The sequence below is a fragment of the Lonchura striata genome, chromosome 2, assembly GCF_046129695.1.
Source record: "Lonchura striata isolate bLonStr1 chromosome 2, bLonStr1.mat, whole genome shotgun sequence".
Taxonomy (NCBI): Eukaryota; Metazoa; Chordata; class Aves; order Passeriformes; family Estrildidae; genus Lonchura; species Lonchura striata.
In genome coordinates this window covers 27,945,783-27,958,746 of record NC_134604.1, presented here as the reverse complement: position 1 = coordinate 27,958,746, position 12,964 = coordinate 27,945,783, and the positions used below count along the sequence as shown (strand labels likewise).

The 12,964-nt window shown below is 37.1% G+C and overlaps 1 protein-coding gene across 6 annotated transcripts in view; it reads right to left on the bottom strand.

Annotated features, from left to right (window-relative positions):
* Positions 1-12,964, bottom strand: part of STXBP5L (syntaxin binding protein 5L) — a 182,436-nt gene that overhangs the window by 73,381 nt on the left and 96,091 nt on the right. For all 6 annotated transcript variants that reach the window (XM_021549139.3, XM_021549140.3, XM_021549141.3 and 3 more), the window contains exons 6-7: positions 11,660-11,723; positions 4,669-4,752 (exon numbers count right to left, since the gene is read on the bottom strand). In XM_021549139.3, the coding sequence (XP_021404814.2) occupies positions 4,669-4,752; positions 11,660-11,723 (148 nt within the window). The remainder of the gene's footprint in view (positions 1-4,668; positions 4,753-11,659; positions 11,724-12,964) is intronic.

Sequence of the window (12,964 nt, the reverse complement as noted above, 5' to 3'; positions counted from 1 at the left end):
ATGACTTCAGATTATATTGTTCTAATGGTATATCAACAATTGGATGGTTCCTGTTTGTCTGAAGTCCATTACCATCACTTGTTAGCCACAGATGGCTATAATCCACATTTCATCATAAAGGCTAATGTAACACAGAAATGTAAGAATGCCTGTATTGAATCAGGCCAAAATTGAAGGAAAAGGGTATTAAGATAAAAGTGTAAGAACAAGGGCCATTAATGCAGTTGTAATATGTCCGATAGCTTTCCTTCAAAGTATTTAATCTGGTAAATTTACAGGCAATTCGGTGTTAAAATCTTTACAGGTAACATACAACACAGACAGTCTTCCCCAGAGGAAGAAAAACACATTTCTTAGATAATTTCCACATGTACTCTCACATACTTAAGCTGCAGAGTAAGTCCACAAAAATCTGGAATGTTTAATGTCAAAACCAAAATACTAAAAAACCCGGGCTGTTTCACTGATATAGAAAATTACCAAAACAATGATGTAAGATAATTTTGGTATAGATAATACATCAGAGAAGAGGAATATTACACTCCTTTGTGCATACAAGTACCACATGATGAATGTTACATATACCATTCTTAGTATTTTGTGCATAATTAGTGGAACTGACTGAAAATATCCATTGTTACATCAAACTATAGGAAAGGATAATGGCATAAGTCCTTTAATTTCACTAGTATGTGCTGGAAACTAACAAAAACCATATTCTGACAAAACATTCATTCTATACCACAGTTCCTCACACACTCCTCACAGAAGCACAAACTCACAGAATTCTTCCCAGAATCCAAGTCCCTTCCCTTCACTGCTAAATAGCAAAAAACACAATATAATTTTATGTAACTATAGATAAAAGAGATCTTTGAATTTTTTGAGAGATTTTTGAATGCAGCTTAATAAATTTCCAGGTTTTTTTTTTCAACCTAGGAAATCCTAAGGCCTGCATGCACTTAAAACTGCATATAGACATTTATCTGATTTATTCAAATGACAACATCATGGCTGGATATTCATAAGTAGGCATTGCAGCTGTTCATATTAATTTTGTTTAAGTGCTACTGGTTGCTATTTAAAACTCCCTGTTGGTTTTCCTCTTCTAATCATTATATGGATTGTTATGGTTGGTTACAGCTCATGGTCTGGAGAGATTATCAGAAGAAATCAACTGAAGGGCCATGACCCTTTACCAAAGCTTTACTCAGCTCCTGGGGCTGGACAGCAGAGCCACAAATGAATTTGCATCAAGATGACCCAGATGTTTTAACAGGAATCCTACATACCTTCTATATGAATGCTTGATTAACACACTACTAAAACAGTTGTGCCAAAAAAGGACACAAAAAACAGAGCTGAAAAAAATTGAACTCTATATATTTATTTTTTTGGTGACATAATGGGTATCACCCAAACTTCTGCCTTTCAGAGAGGGAGTTGGTACACAATTCCTCTTAAATAACCAGAAGGAACCAAACTATAGCTGAAGTAACCAGAGACAACACAGAAAGATAGTTCATGCAGAGTCCAGTGTTGTTCCCCTCGGGTAAAATAACCTTAGTTCTGTGGGGAGCATTGCTTCACTTACACTGAAAGCATGTCTATCTTCATGCAAATTAATTCTGACATGAGCTCATTCATGCTTGCTATCATGCCAAATTTGAATCTGGTTTTGATGTACTGTCACCCTTAGAAACATTTCACATGGTTACAGTCACTAACTGTGTCGGAGCAGGAGCAAATAACTAGCTATAAAACATACCGAGCTGCTTGTTAATCTGCTTCTCTGTGACCAGGTGCCACCTGCCAGCACCAACCTCCTGTGGAGGGGAGCTGAGGTGGGATGATCCTGGCACAGACAGCTGGCATAGCAGCAACTCAAACTGACCTGTTAGACCTTGCCACAAAATGGGCAAGAAAAACAGAAATGCTTTTGGAGGTATCAGCTGCAAGTCACGAGTAATTCTGAAAGATGGTCCTGAACAAATACCTAATTTTCCCTCCTAGATTATGTCTAGCATTCAGATCCACTTCTTCAGCATCCACGCACAAAAGGAGAAGCTATTTGCTTAGTTCCTCATGGTGGGTGGCTCATGAGAATGTTCACACAGTGTATGCACATAAAGCATCTCACTCCAGATTAGGTATGTTTCTCCTTTTGAATACCTACAGTGGTTGCATACACATTCCATCTTCTCTCACACTCAGGATGTGGTAAAATTAAGCATGCCAAACACCATTTCAGTTCCTTCCCAACCACAAATCTCCACAGAGGGTCTTTAGTACCACTTTTAACCATATTTTGGAGACATGAAAAATGCTTGTCTCATCTTACTGTTTGAATGCTAAGAAATTGTGTTCGGAGTACTGCAGGACTATTACAGCAAGGGCCACATGCAATTTGATATTTCCATAGTGGCATGGTGCTAGACAAAGTTAGGGAGTTGTCATTTGTCAAATGCCTCTTAGAGCTCTGCATCTTCGTTTTGGGGATGTGTTCCAGCGAAAGATGATAACTGCTTCAGACAACTCTGAATGGGGTTTGACACAAACTTCTAAAGCCTGCACAAGAAGATGGCTGGATTTTGGGTTTGCCAACTATCAGTAACAACTTGAGAACCTTTTGAAAGATCTCTCTTATGTGCTGTCTTTTTATACCAATTGATGGAAATAAACTTTTGCAGGAAATTATAAAAGAGTTTGTAAGGAAAACATTTTATAGAAGACATTGTGTAGGAGCATTGATTGGAAGGGCCTCAATGTCTCATGTATATCACCATTGAGAAGATGAAAATCATGATGATAGTAAGAAAAGTGAGGGTGAATTAATTTAAATCAGAACTCATACAAAGAGGCACTTTGGTACTTAATCAAGATACAGAACACTTACTGGAATTTATCTGAGACTTCACAGATACCCTGCAACTGGAACTGTTCTGGCCCAGTCCCAGAAAAATACTGAGAGATTGGTCAGACATCGTGGGGCACAGAGGCATTCCATCAGTCCAGATAGCACAGTGAAGGGGAGCAGGAACAATGACTTCTGGACTGTGATCTTTGGTGGTCAACCCATAAGATGAGGCTTAGGCTTGATAATTTGTCTTGCTGCTAAATACCAAGTAGCACATGCCAAACTAGTAATTTTTGACTCACAGAACCTATGTAACCCAGGATTTAAAATGGAACCCTTTTTAGTGGCTCCCTAAGGGTTGTGGCTTCCTTAAGGGAATTCTAGCAGGTCTGGAACATTATAAACATGGAGCCTGAAAGTTGGGAATAAAGTAAAATGGTTAGTCACACAATACTTTAAAAACAAAATAAGAATCTTGCAATTATTTCAGTATATAACAAGCTAGCACAAGTTCAACAAAGTGGAGTAATGACACAGTAAATAACCATGGAGGAGGAAACCATGGGACTGACTAAAAGGCAAAAAGAAGTTCCTGAGAACAGTACTGAAAAATGTGGAACATCTAAATTGTATGAGGAATTTTCAACATCCATCCATTCTGTCTCAAAATGAAAAAAAAAAAAAAGGAATCAGCATTAAGAAGATCCTGCTTCATGTAGTTTCATTCTGAGTACAAGACAGGACAGTGAGTGAACAGGTATCCCCACCCCCACCCTTCCTGAGGAGACCTGTAAAAGGAAGAAGTTGTTCAGCCTTAAGTAACAGAAGGGGTGCAATTTCACAAGTGTTTGCACAATCCGACTGTCGCTGAGAGACAATTCAGTGGGCATGTCTTGAGGTTTAAGTGCTGGCCTGCTCAAACTTGTCCTTTGAAACATTTGCTATGTTGACGCTCGAAATTTAACTTGAAGCTCAGAGTAGCTTTAATGTGTCTCTGACAGCAGGTCTCAAAGAATGCAGGATCCACCTGTATTCAGATTGCTTTTTAGAGGGGAAATAAATGTGTATACACTCATACATAGCAAAGTGACAAGATGGAGAAGGAAAGAGAACTACAGGAAACCAATTACTGCAAGGATCACTTTAAAGAAAACGTCCTTTTCTATTTTCAGCTACAGCTGCATTCATGTTCATCTGTGGTGAACTTTAGAGGATTGGCAGAACAAAGAATATTTTTTTCCTAGGGCTAGTGCTAAAATCATAATAACTAGGAGTATATCTATTTCTCAAGCAGCTTGATTATTGATACAAGAACTGCATCTATGGTTAACAATGGCTGCTTACAAATGACAAGAGACAACTGTGTGATAACTATGACAATATAATTTTGAAAACTGTTTAATCAGATCTTAAGTACTAGGCAATATCAACAGCTGTACAAGGCAATTTGTCTTCCAATATAATGAATGTTCTAGATATACCCAGTAGAGATTACAATGTAATTGCTATTGTAGCTGTATCTCAGGTCAGCTCATTGCTAGACTGTTCAACTGAGCATCCCCACAGAGAAGTTGATGAACTTGTCAGGATCAAGGGGAGGACATTCTGTGTCACAGTACACTCATGAGAGCCTAAATCATCAGAACTAGAGATTCAGACTTTGATTTCTATTGTAAGTAATTTGCCCAAAAGCATAGCACAGACAGTACTTCCAGAACCAGCAATGCCTTTAGATAAACACCCACCTGCTTGGTAAGACATATGGCAAACCGCTGAATAATGCCTTTGCCGAGTTAATGGAAACTGCCTACCTCATCATAATAAGCTCTCAGATCGGCTCTTTTAGATCGCAGGTCCCAGAACACGATGGTCCCATTTTCATAGCCTATCAACAGCTGGAGCAGGGACAGAAAACACAGTTACATTTTCTGATTCAAAAGGTACATATAAATATTGACTAATACAAAAAGAAATAACAAAGCCATGTGCAAGATTGTAATTTGCACATTACACAAGGTATTACACATAATACCTTCGTTCAACTTATCTTTCAGTATAAATTACTTCACATTGCTGGCCATTTAAGATCTGACACGGGAAAAAAAGGGCTTTATACACCATTTTTTCCACCTGGATGATTATGCAACTGTACAATCTTCTTAACTGCATATCTGCTGAAAACCAAAGACTGTAGCATGTTCCTACCAGCTCTTACCTTCCCTGCATCTTGTTGGAGAAAAAAATGTTTGACACCTAAGATACCACCTAAATAACTTCAAACTGAGAGAGTCACCAGATGAAACTTTCATTCAGTTACTTATATTCCTTTTATTTATATTTGCTATTGCATTAAAACATTCTGAAGAACTCCTCCAGCAGAGAACAAATTGCTTGCTTTCCTAATTATTAAAAATAAATTAACTGATGTCAATTTTTACTTCTTATAGAACTGGGACTTCATATAATCATGCACACAAGAGAAGTAACAGCAAAGATACAGAAAAGATGAAAGAGAAGAAAAACAATAGTCAGGAGAAAAGTAAGAATTAACAAAATAATTTCTCCTTGTCTACACCCAAAAGAAGTGAAATATTTATTTGGTACTGTAGAGTTACTCTTCATTTGAACACATTTCAAATCTTATGGACAATATGATGTCTAGCTTATTTAGGTGTCCTGGAAACTGTTTCCCATAGAATCTGTCTTCTTAAGAATCTGTTCTGGACATGAAGACAGAAAATGGCTAAACTGGCATACTCACATTTCTGTGACAGAATATTTCATACAACTGGCAATGATAATTGCAGTTATTCATCATCTGTAAACAGACATATCACAGAATGCAGGCAAGGATTTACAGTATCTATATAAAGAATTTATGAAGAATAATGACAAGATAATCTCTTAGCTGGAGAAACCTTAACACCATCTTTGCTATCACTCACTTTAGTAGCTTGCATGAGTCCTAAAAATGAAATTTGTCTGGGCTGCTAAACAAAACACCACTTTCTTTCCAAGTTAAGTATAACTGATACATCAATACTGCTACAAAAGAGCTTAAGAATACTCTCAGATCTACTGGATTTGTTTCTTTTTCTTGACAAGAGAACATTCCTTTTGTGGAATCTTCTAGCTAATCTGGAAACAATTTATAGTTAAAATATTTAATACCTGAATATAAACAATAACTACTTATGCTCCTGAAGAATCATTCTCCTGAAAAAAATTCAAACTGTCCTGGAAAAATGCCAGAATATTTAGCCTTTTTTTTCTGGATGGCTCCACATGGGATTTTTGTGTCAGAGTCAGGAAGCATGCAGCTAACTGGATAGCTCCTGTGTCAGGATGCCATATGGTATTCTGGGATAATAGGCTGCCATTGAGAGAATGAACAAAGGAGGTTCTTACTGCAGCTGCTTGCACTGTTGGTATAGCAATCCCAAATGGAAGCTATTTGTATATCCAGGAGTTAGTGATGCTCACAGCAGTACACTTGAGTAGGTGCAGGTCTGTGCTGTGTTGTGCTGCACACAGCACTTGGCTTCCAAACCTGCATTGTGCTGCGCATATTCCTTGGCCACAGGGTAAACTTAGCTGCTCATTATAAAGGACCTTGTAGGCCTCTCCCACTTGATAAAGGTAAGGACAGCACCTTTGTGCCTTTATCTTAATGTATGTGTCATGTCAACATCCTTTTGTTTGACAGTAAGAATGGATATGACACTTTAAAAAAAAAAAATATTTTGGGATCTCCAAAGACCAAAATGATGGCAAGAGCCTCTTCACAGAGGATGGTGCCATGCCCTTATTGGAGGTTTATCCAATCCTACACAGTTTGGGGTTCCCACCCTCCTTTTTGTATTCACTCCAATAAAGAGTATTTTAGTAATTTACGGAGTCTGAGTGCCCATCTTACTGTCATCACAACAAGCACTTGCACATGTGCATTACAGCTGGGTACTAAACCAGTCATGTTCAGTTTGTATCTACCAATATTCTTTTCACCTCAGCTTTTGTACAAATATATTCAGAAAAGTGAAGGAATTTAAAAGCATGTAGTATGTGACCCCCTGTTTCTTAATAAGCCTTTCTTCCCTGGGGAAGCAGGCTTCTCTTTTGATTTTTACCCCTCTCTTTTGCAAAGATATCATGCTCCAGGTAATTACTAAAAGGTTAAATACCTTTTATTAGAGGCAGCATTTCACCTGAACTATTGCTGAAATGCTTAATGCACAACTGCACTAAAGAATTGCAAGTTATAAAGTGTGATTTCAGGGAAGAAACTGAAAGGCAAAGAGTTTTGCTGCATATCCAGGAATCTCTCTATTTGTTCAGACAGTAATCATGCTGCTTTAGTACTAACACTGTGGTACAGCACTGAAGTCACAATTCCAGCTTGGGTGAATGGGATTAGTCTCATTGCCAGGATATTTGGGATGCTCTGGATTCTGATCTGTCTGAACCATAGGAAACTGAAACATTCCCACTCCTCTCAGTCATAATGATCACTTGGGACATCTATAAGACAAGCTCTATTTCTGTAATAAAAGTAAAAAGCAAAATATCTATAAATAGAGTTGGAGAGGAAAACCCAGAAAAAGTAAAGCAGTATCTGTAAAAAGAGTCAAGGATGGAAAAAACTCCAAAGATTTATCTTGCCTTTTGTGGCACCTCATTTAATTACTCACACTTAATTAGGTTACAAAAAAAGCAGAACATTGGACAGAATTTGGAGAGAAAATCCTGGCAAGATCCTCCTTGTTTAGTGGAGTGTTTCACAATTTGACTTAAATTATTCTTCATCAAATGCTTTTGATGATGGGAGGAAATTTCTTTTTTACAGTCAACTAATTACATTCTGGTACATGACAGCAAGCCCCTTCCTTGTCCTGGTAACACAAAGCTGGAGAAAAAATCCCAAACAAACAACAAGCCTGACAAACAGGCTTGTTGTTTTAGGTATTATTAGATCTCAGAACTCAGACTCAGAGATAGGAAGTTTAGCCCACCAGCTAATTGTAAATAACATTAAACCTTTTCCTATTAAGCCTTCTCTGTTTGCTGGGAAATTGCAGATTGTTGCAGTTAATGTCTTTTCCTTTGTCAGCAAGAAAAATCATGTTTGCAACAGATCTGCTACTTATAAATGTCTGTGCACTCCAGTCTGTCCCTAATGTACACTTATTAATTGATTTGGCAGACACAGTTATATTTCACGAACTTAATCACTTGGTCCCCAAATTGTTCTTCAGTGACACATTAAATGCCTAAATTCTCTTTGATGTTTGTCTTCCAGCCATAGCTTTTTAGATTCATAAAAGAGACTTGTCTCCAAAGCCTGCCTGGATAGTTTGCCTGGAGGCCACTCTGGAAAAGTTCTGAATGGCAGAAGTTGTCTTGAGTTGCATTCACTCTTTTGGTACAAGGAACCCCATCACCAGTCCATGAAATAAACTGGAACATTTAGGAATTCAAAGGATCTTAATGAAAAAGGTGAAGATACTGCCAGTGCATAAACTTCCCTGGCTTTTAAATAGAGCTCTTATGATTGTCCTAGATTTTGAAAGGCCTGACTATGTTTTAGGACTCTAAACTTCTCAGTGTCCATATGAGAAATATTTATTTCAACAAAACAGTCCCAGGTATGTAAACAATCCCAGAGAAGGCTATACCACTACACTCTTGGCAAAGTACTTGTAGAGTAGTACTCTTGTAGAGTACAGGAACATCTGCATTTTGAGTAATGATTATGACTGGTTTGTACCTACTATTTAATTCCTGAAACATATGCAAAGAACACTTCTATCTGCTGCCCATCATGATGTGACATGTGGAGTCTGATTTCTGCCACCAATACATTTTGTTTGTCTTTGGTTAGCTTTGAGCTGTGGAGTTTAGCAAAGTATGTGGAACTATCATCAAACAGCTCTTTTATCTAAGAATAACTCTGCTAAATTAAATAGAAGTCTACCTATGACAGCATCTTGTACTGAAATGGCCAAGAGCAAATGCCAAATAATATGGGAGGAAGAAAAATATTGGTAACACTCTCACATATTCTCTCTGTCTAAATTATTTTCTCATTCAAGTATAGCCACCTCCTCAACTATACATGGCTCTGTTTAACCTCATCTTTAAGAACCTTTTAGGAGAATTCAGCAAATCTCATCAGTTACCCTCACATGGATTTCTTTTGTGTTAACTTTTTCTTCCTTGTGATCAGTACATTTTCAGCACACACAATAGTATTTGGAAAAAGTTTCATAGATTCTACCCATTGCACATTTGAAGAAGTACTTAACTGGCTTGTTTGGAATCTGACCAGACAGTTTTATTTGGTATCGTTTTAGTTTTTGTATTGAAAGACACTGAGCTGTTTCCATCCTCTTAATATCAACTGTGATTTTCAAACTTGGAATCAGTTAGGTCTTTTCCATAGTGAATTTTCCTGTCTCACTGAGTTGCCTCTCATATAGAAAACCCAGTCCCTTCTCTGAATTTCTTTCAGCATTATGTTCATTTTAGACACAGAAGGACAAGTATTATACTCAGTAATCAGCAGGCAGGTCAACAATGCATTTCTTTAATAGCTTTGTTTTGTTCTCTATTCTTCTCTGCATAATGCCTAATTTTGATTTTCTTTATTGTTCACTACTGAGCATTGAGATGACTTGCATTTCCACTGAACTATTAATCATCACTCAAAGCTCTTGATACCAAACAGGAATCATCAGCTCACACCCATTGTTTTATATGTAAAGTCAGAAATATTTTGCCCTACATGTATCACTTGTCATCATTTACACTGAATATACTTAAAAATGCAGTATTTAACGTGCTATTTTACTGCTGAGTTTCTCAGCCTCCTAAAGTCCAACAAACCAGGTGACATCATTGCTTACTCTATTTTCTAGGCTATATATGACCATGTTGAACAGTAAAAGTCTGAGGAGCTGCTTTTTTCCACATTTTTTCCTCACTCTGAATAATGGTTGTTTTATTCTGCATTCTTTAACTAAAGTTTAACAAGACTAAGTTGAAGAATGTAGTTTAATTTATTTCTCCACTGTTGATTTTTTTTTTAATTTAGAATTGTCTACTGATTTAATGTTTGGATCTTCTCTTACATCTGTGTACCTTCTACTGATATCTTCCTGTAAACACTATCAATTCTACATTCTGCAAAACTGTAAGTATTTTGTTAGTACTAATTCATTCTTTACACCACTCTCAATCTAGCAATGATATAAAAAGATGCATTGAGATGGTTTTAATATACCTTACATTTTCTACTACTTCTCCTCATAAATTTTCAATGTTTGTTTTTCATAGGCATTTGTCTGAATTTGCTGTTGTTCTTTGAATGCTAGTATTTCATCAATGCCCAGATGTCTCCTGTGTGCCCTCTGAGCAACAAACACTTGTATTCCCAAGCCAGTTCTCTTTTAACTCTCTTGCCTGAGCCCTTTTCATCTTCTCCCTTTCTGCTGAAAAATATTTTTAGGTTTCTGTTTGTACACAGTGCATGGCATTCCTATAAAAAGCCTTCACTGACAAGACCTTTTTTTTTTTAATACCCTTTTTTCCTACACTATGTGCTTTAGGTAGCTCAGCAGCAGCTTCTCTTGTGACCAGCAAACAAGAATGATGCCTCATCAATAAACCTTTATTCTCACCAGATATTTTGCCAGAGATAAATAAACCACATTTCTTGATGGCTTCTTGTTTGAGGCTGCAACACTACACTTCAATATGTTTAATTACTTTATTTGATAGTATTCTAAATTGCTTCACCTATTGTGATTCTTCCAGAAAGGCTTAGAGATGCCATCAAATTTGTTACAGGGTTGGTTCACAAGTGCACTGTTTGTGCATAGCTCACCACGCAATATGGGTAAGTCCAAGGACAAGTGATGCAAATGAAAATCAGATGTAGCCATCAGAGCTTTTCTAGGTACCCATAATTTCAGCATAGTATCCCCCATATCAGTATCAGAGATTTAAACTGCTGCTAGTTTCTAACAACTATTTGCTGTTATGTGAGGCATGCTGTCAAACAGACAGACCACTTGGAAGATGCAGTACTTTATAAATACATACTGAAATGCAATTACTAAAAATGATAAGACCAATGAGAGAGATAAATACCCTTTCCATACAGGCAAAATGCTCAAATATCAGTAGCAACACATTAAAAAAAAAAAAAAAGCAAAAAAAAAAAAGCTGTAATAGAACCAGAATTCTGTCAACCATATTTCATCTTTGAAAAGCTGCCATACAAATAAAGCCAACTCTAACTCTGCCTCCTGGTGGTATCAGTAACAACCCTAATGCTCTAACTATATGTTTGGTTTCCACTTGTGGATAATGAACAGAATTGAGAATTGCAAACAGCAGCAAGTTCCAAACATGGGTTATTATCATGATAATCCTTATATAAGAAAAGATTTCCTATCTTATAAAAATTTACTATAATGCCTTCATAAGCATGTGTTTATCCAAGTACTGAAGTCATGATACAGTTTTTAGTCAAACCTTACTTATACAAAGTCAATCTTTTGTAAACAGGAACAATTTAGATGGCTATACATTTCAAAGTACAGTATGTTTTCTGCATCACAAATGTTTACTTATTAAATTTGTACAAAGATCATTTTTTCCTTAAGAACAGTAAAATAAAGTGACTTGCAAACTTAGAAAGAAAGCAGATAATAAAATCAGTGAGTGAGCAAAAGGAAAGAGTAGCAAGGCAAATAAAGGCTATGAAATGCTGCAAAATTTTATACCATTAGTTGTACTCACTTTTCCTTCATCTCTTGGGCTGTCACTTAAATGTACAACTGGGCCAGGGTGAGTCTTGGTGGATCTGCAAGACAAAAAGCAATTAAAATCTGTGACTCTTTTTTGTTGTAAGAAGAGCTTCTAAGGTGCTAACATACCTCCAATGGTTTAAAATTAACTGTAAAAAGCCTGACAGGGTAAGGTAAAGTTAAAGGTATCTTTTAACATTCTCCTCTATTTCCTTTTTACCATTAAAGGCAAAGATTTTCTTTTCTTAATGAATCCTTCCTTCATTTCTTTATTTTTAATCTCACTATTCTTCCTATTAGAGTGATTTCCCCCCTCTCTCATTCTTACAGCTTTTTTACCTTTTCTATTCTCTACTCCATCTCCTTCTGACTCTCTCTCCTTACTTGTTCCATTTGAAGGCCAATTTGCCAAGGATGTACAAAATCTTCACTGGATTCATTTCAGATACTGATAGCATGACTCACCAAGTTCCAATGTCACTAAAGAAAGGGTTTCAGTAACCTCACTTACCCTGCCCTATCAGGAAGTGTTTCAGCATTACTGCAGCAGGGTTTCAGAAATGGAGCAACTTGCCTCTGTATGATCTGGAAAGCCTTATCTCATCTTCAGACCAACTTACACAGTCACACCCACAATGCATGTTCAGTGGGGCTCCTCAGCCACAACACCCATGCTATGAGTCTCTGTAAACCTAAATAGAAATTAATTACTATCCTTGACATCGCCTCCCTTTTTGCAACATGTATCAACTGCAGCATATGCAACTTAGTATTGAGTTGTTAATGTCCAGCACCTGACAGAAAATGCAAATCATAGGAAACTGATTTGACAGATGGAGATTTTTCATCTATCATCTTTTTTGACCTGACCTTCAGGCCCTGGTAGTCATAAAGAGCAAGAAGACAAGTACCAGTCAACACTGAATGCCTGCACAGAGGAGGACCTTTCTCCCATCTAGGTTCTGAGGTCAGAGTATATGTCCCTTGGAGCTCAGCCGAAGATCTGAACTTGCATGACTAGTCTTGGTTCACCAAAGGTCATCAGGAAAAAAAAAAATACAGCAGAGATTGGCAGGGTCCATAAAGTGAAGAATTTCTCTGGAAACCATATGTAAAATGGCCTAGGCTACAAGTTTTAAAACAATCTGCAAGAGAACTACAGAAACAAACCAAAACAAGTTTCTCCAGCCAAACTACTCAAAGCATTTTTCTAAAATAATGGCCTCTTCCTTCGGCTGAATACTGCACTGTAGCAAAACTGGTCTCTGTTCCACAGGTCAGACTCCAAATCAAGACT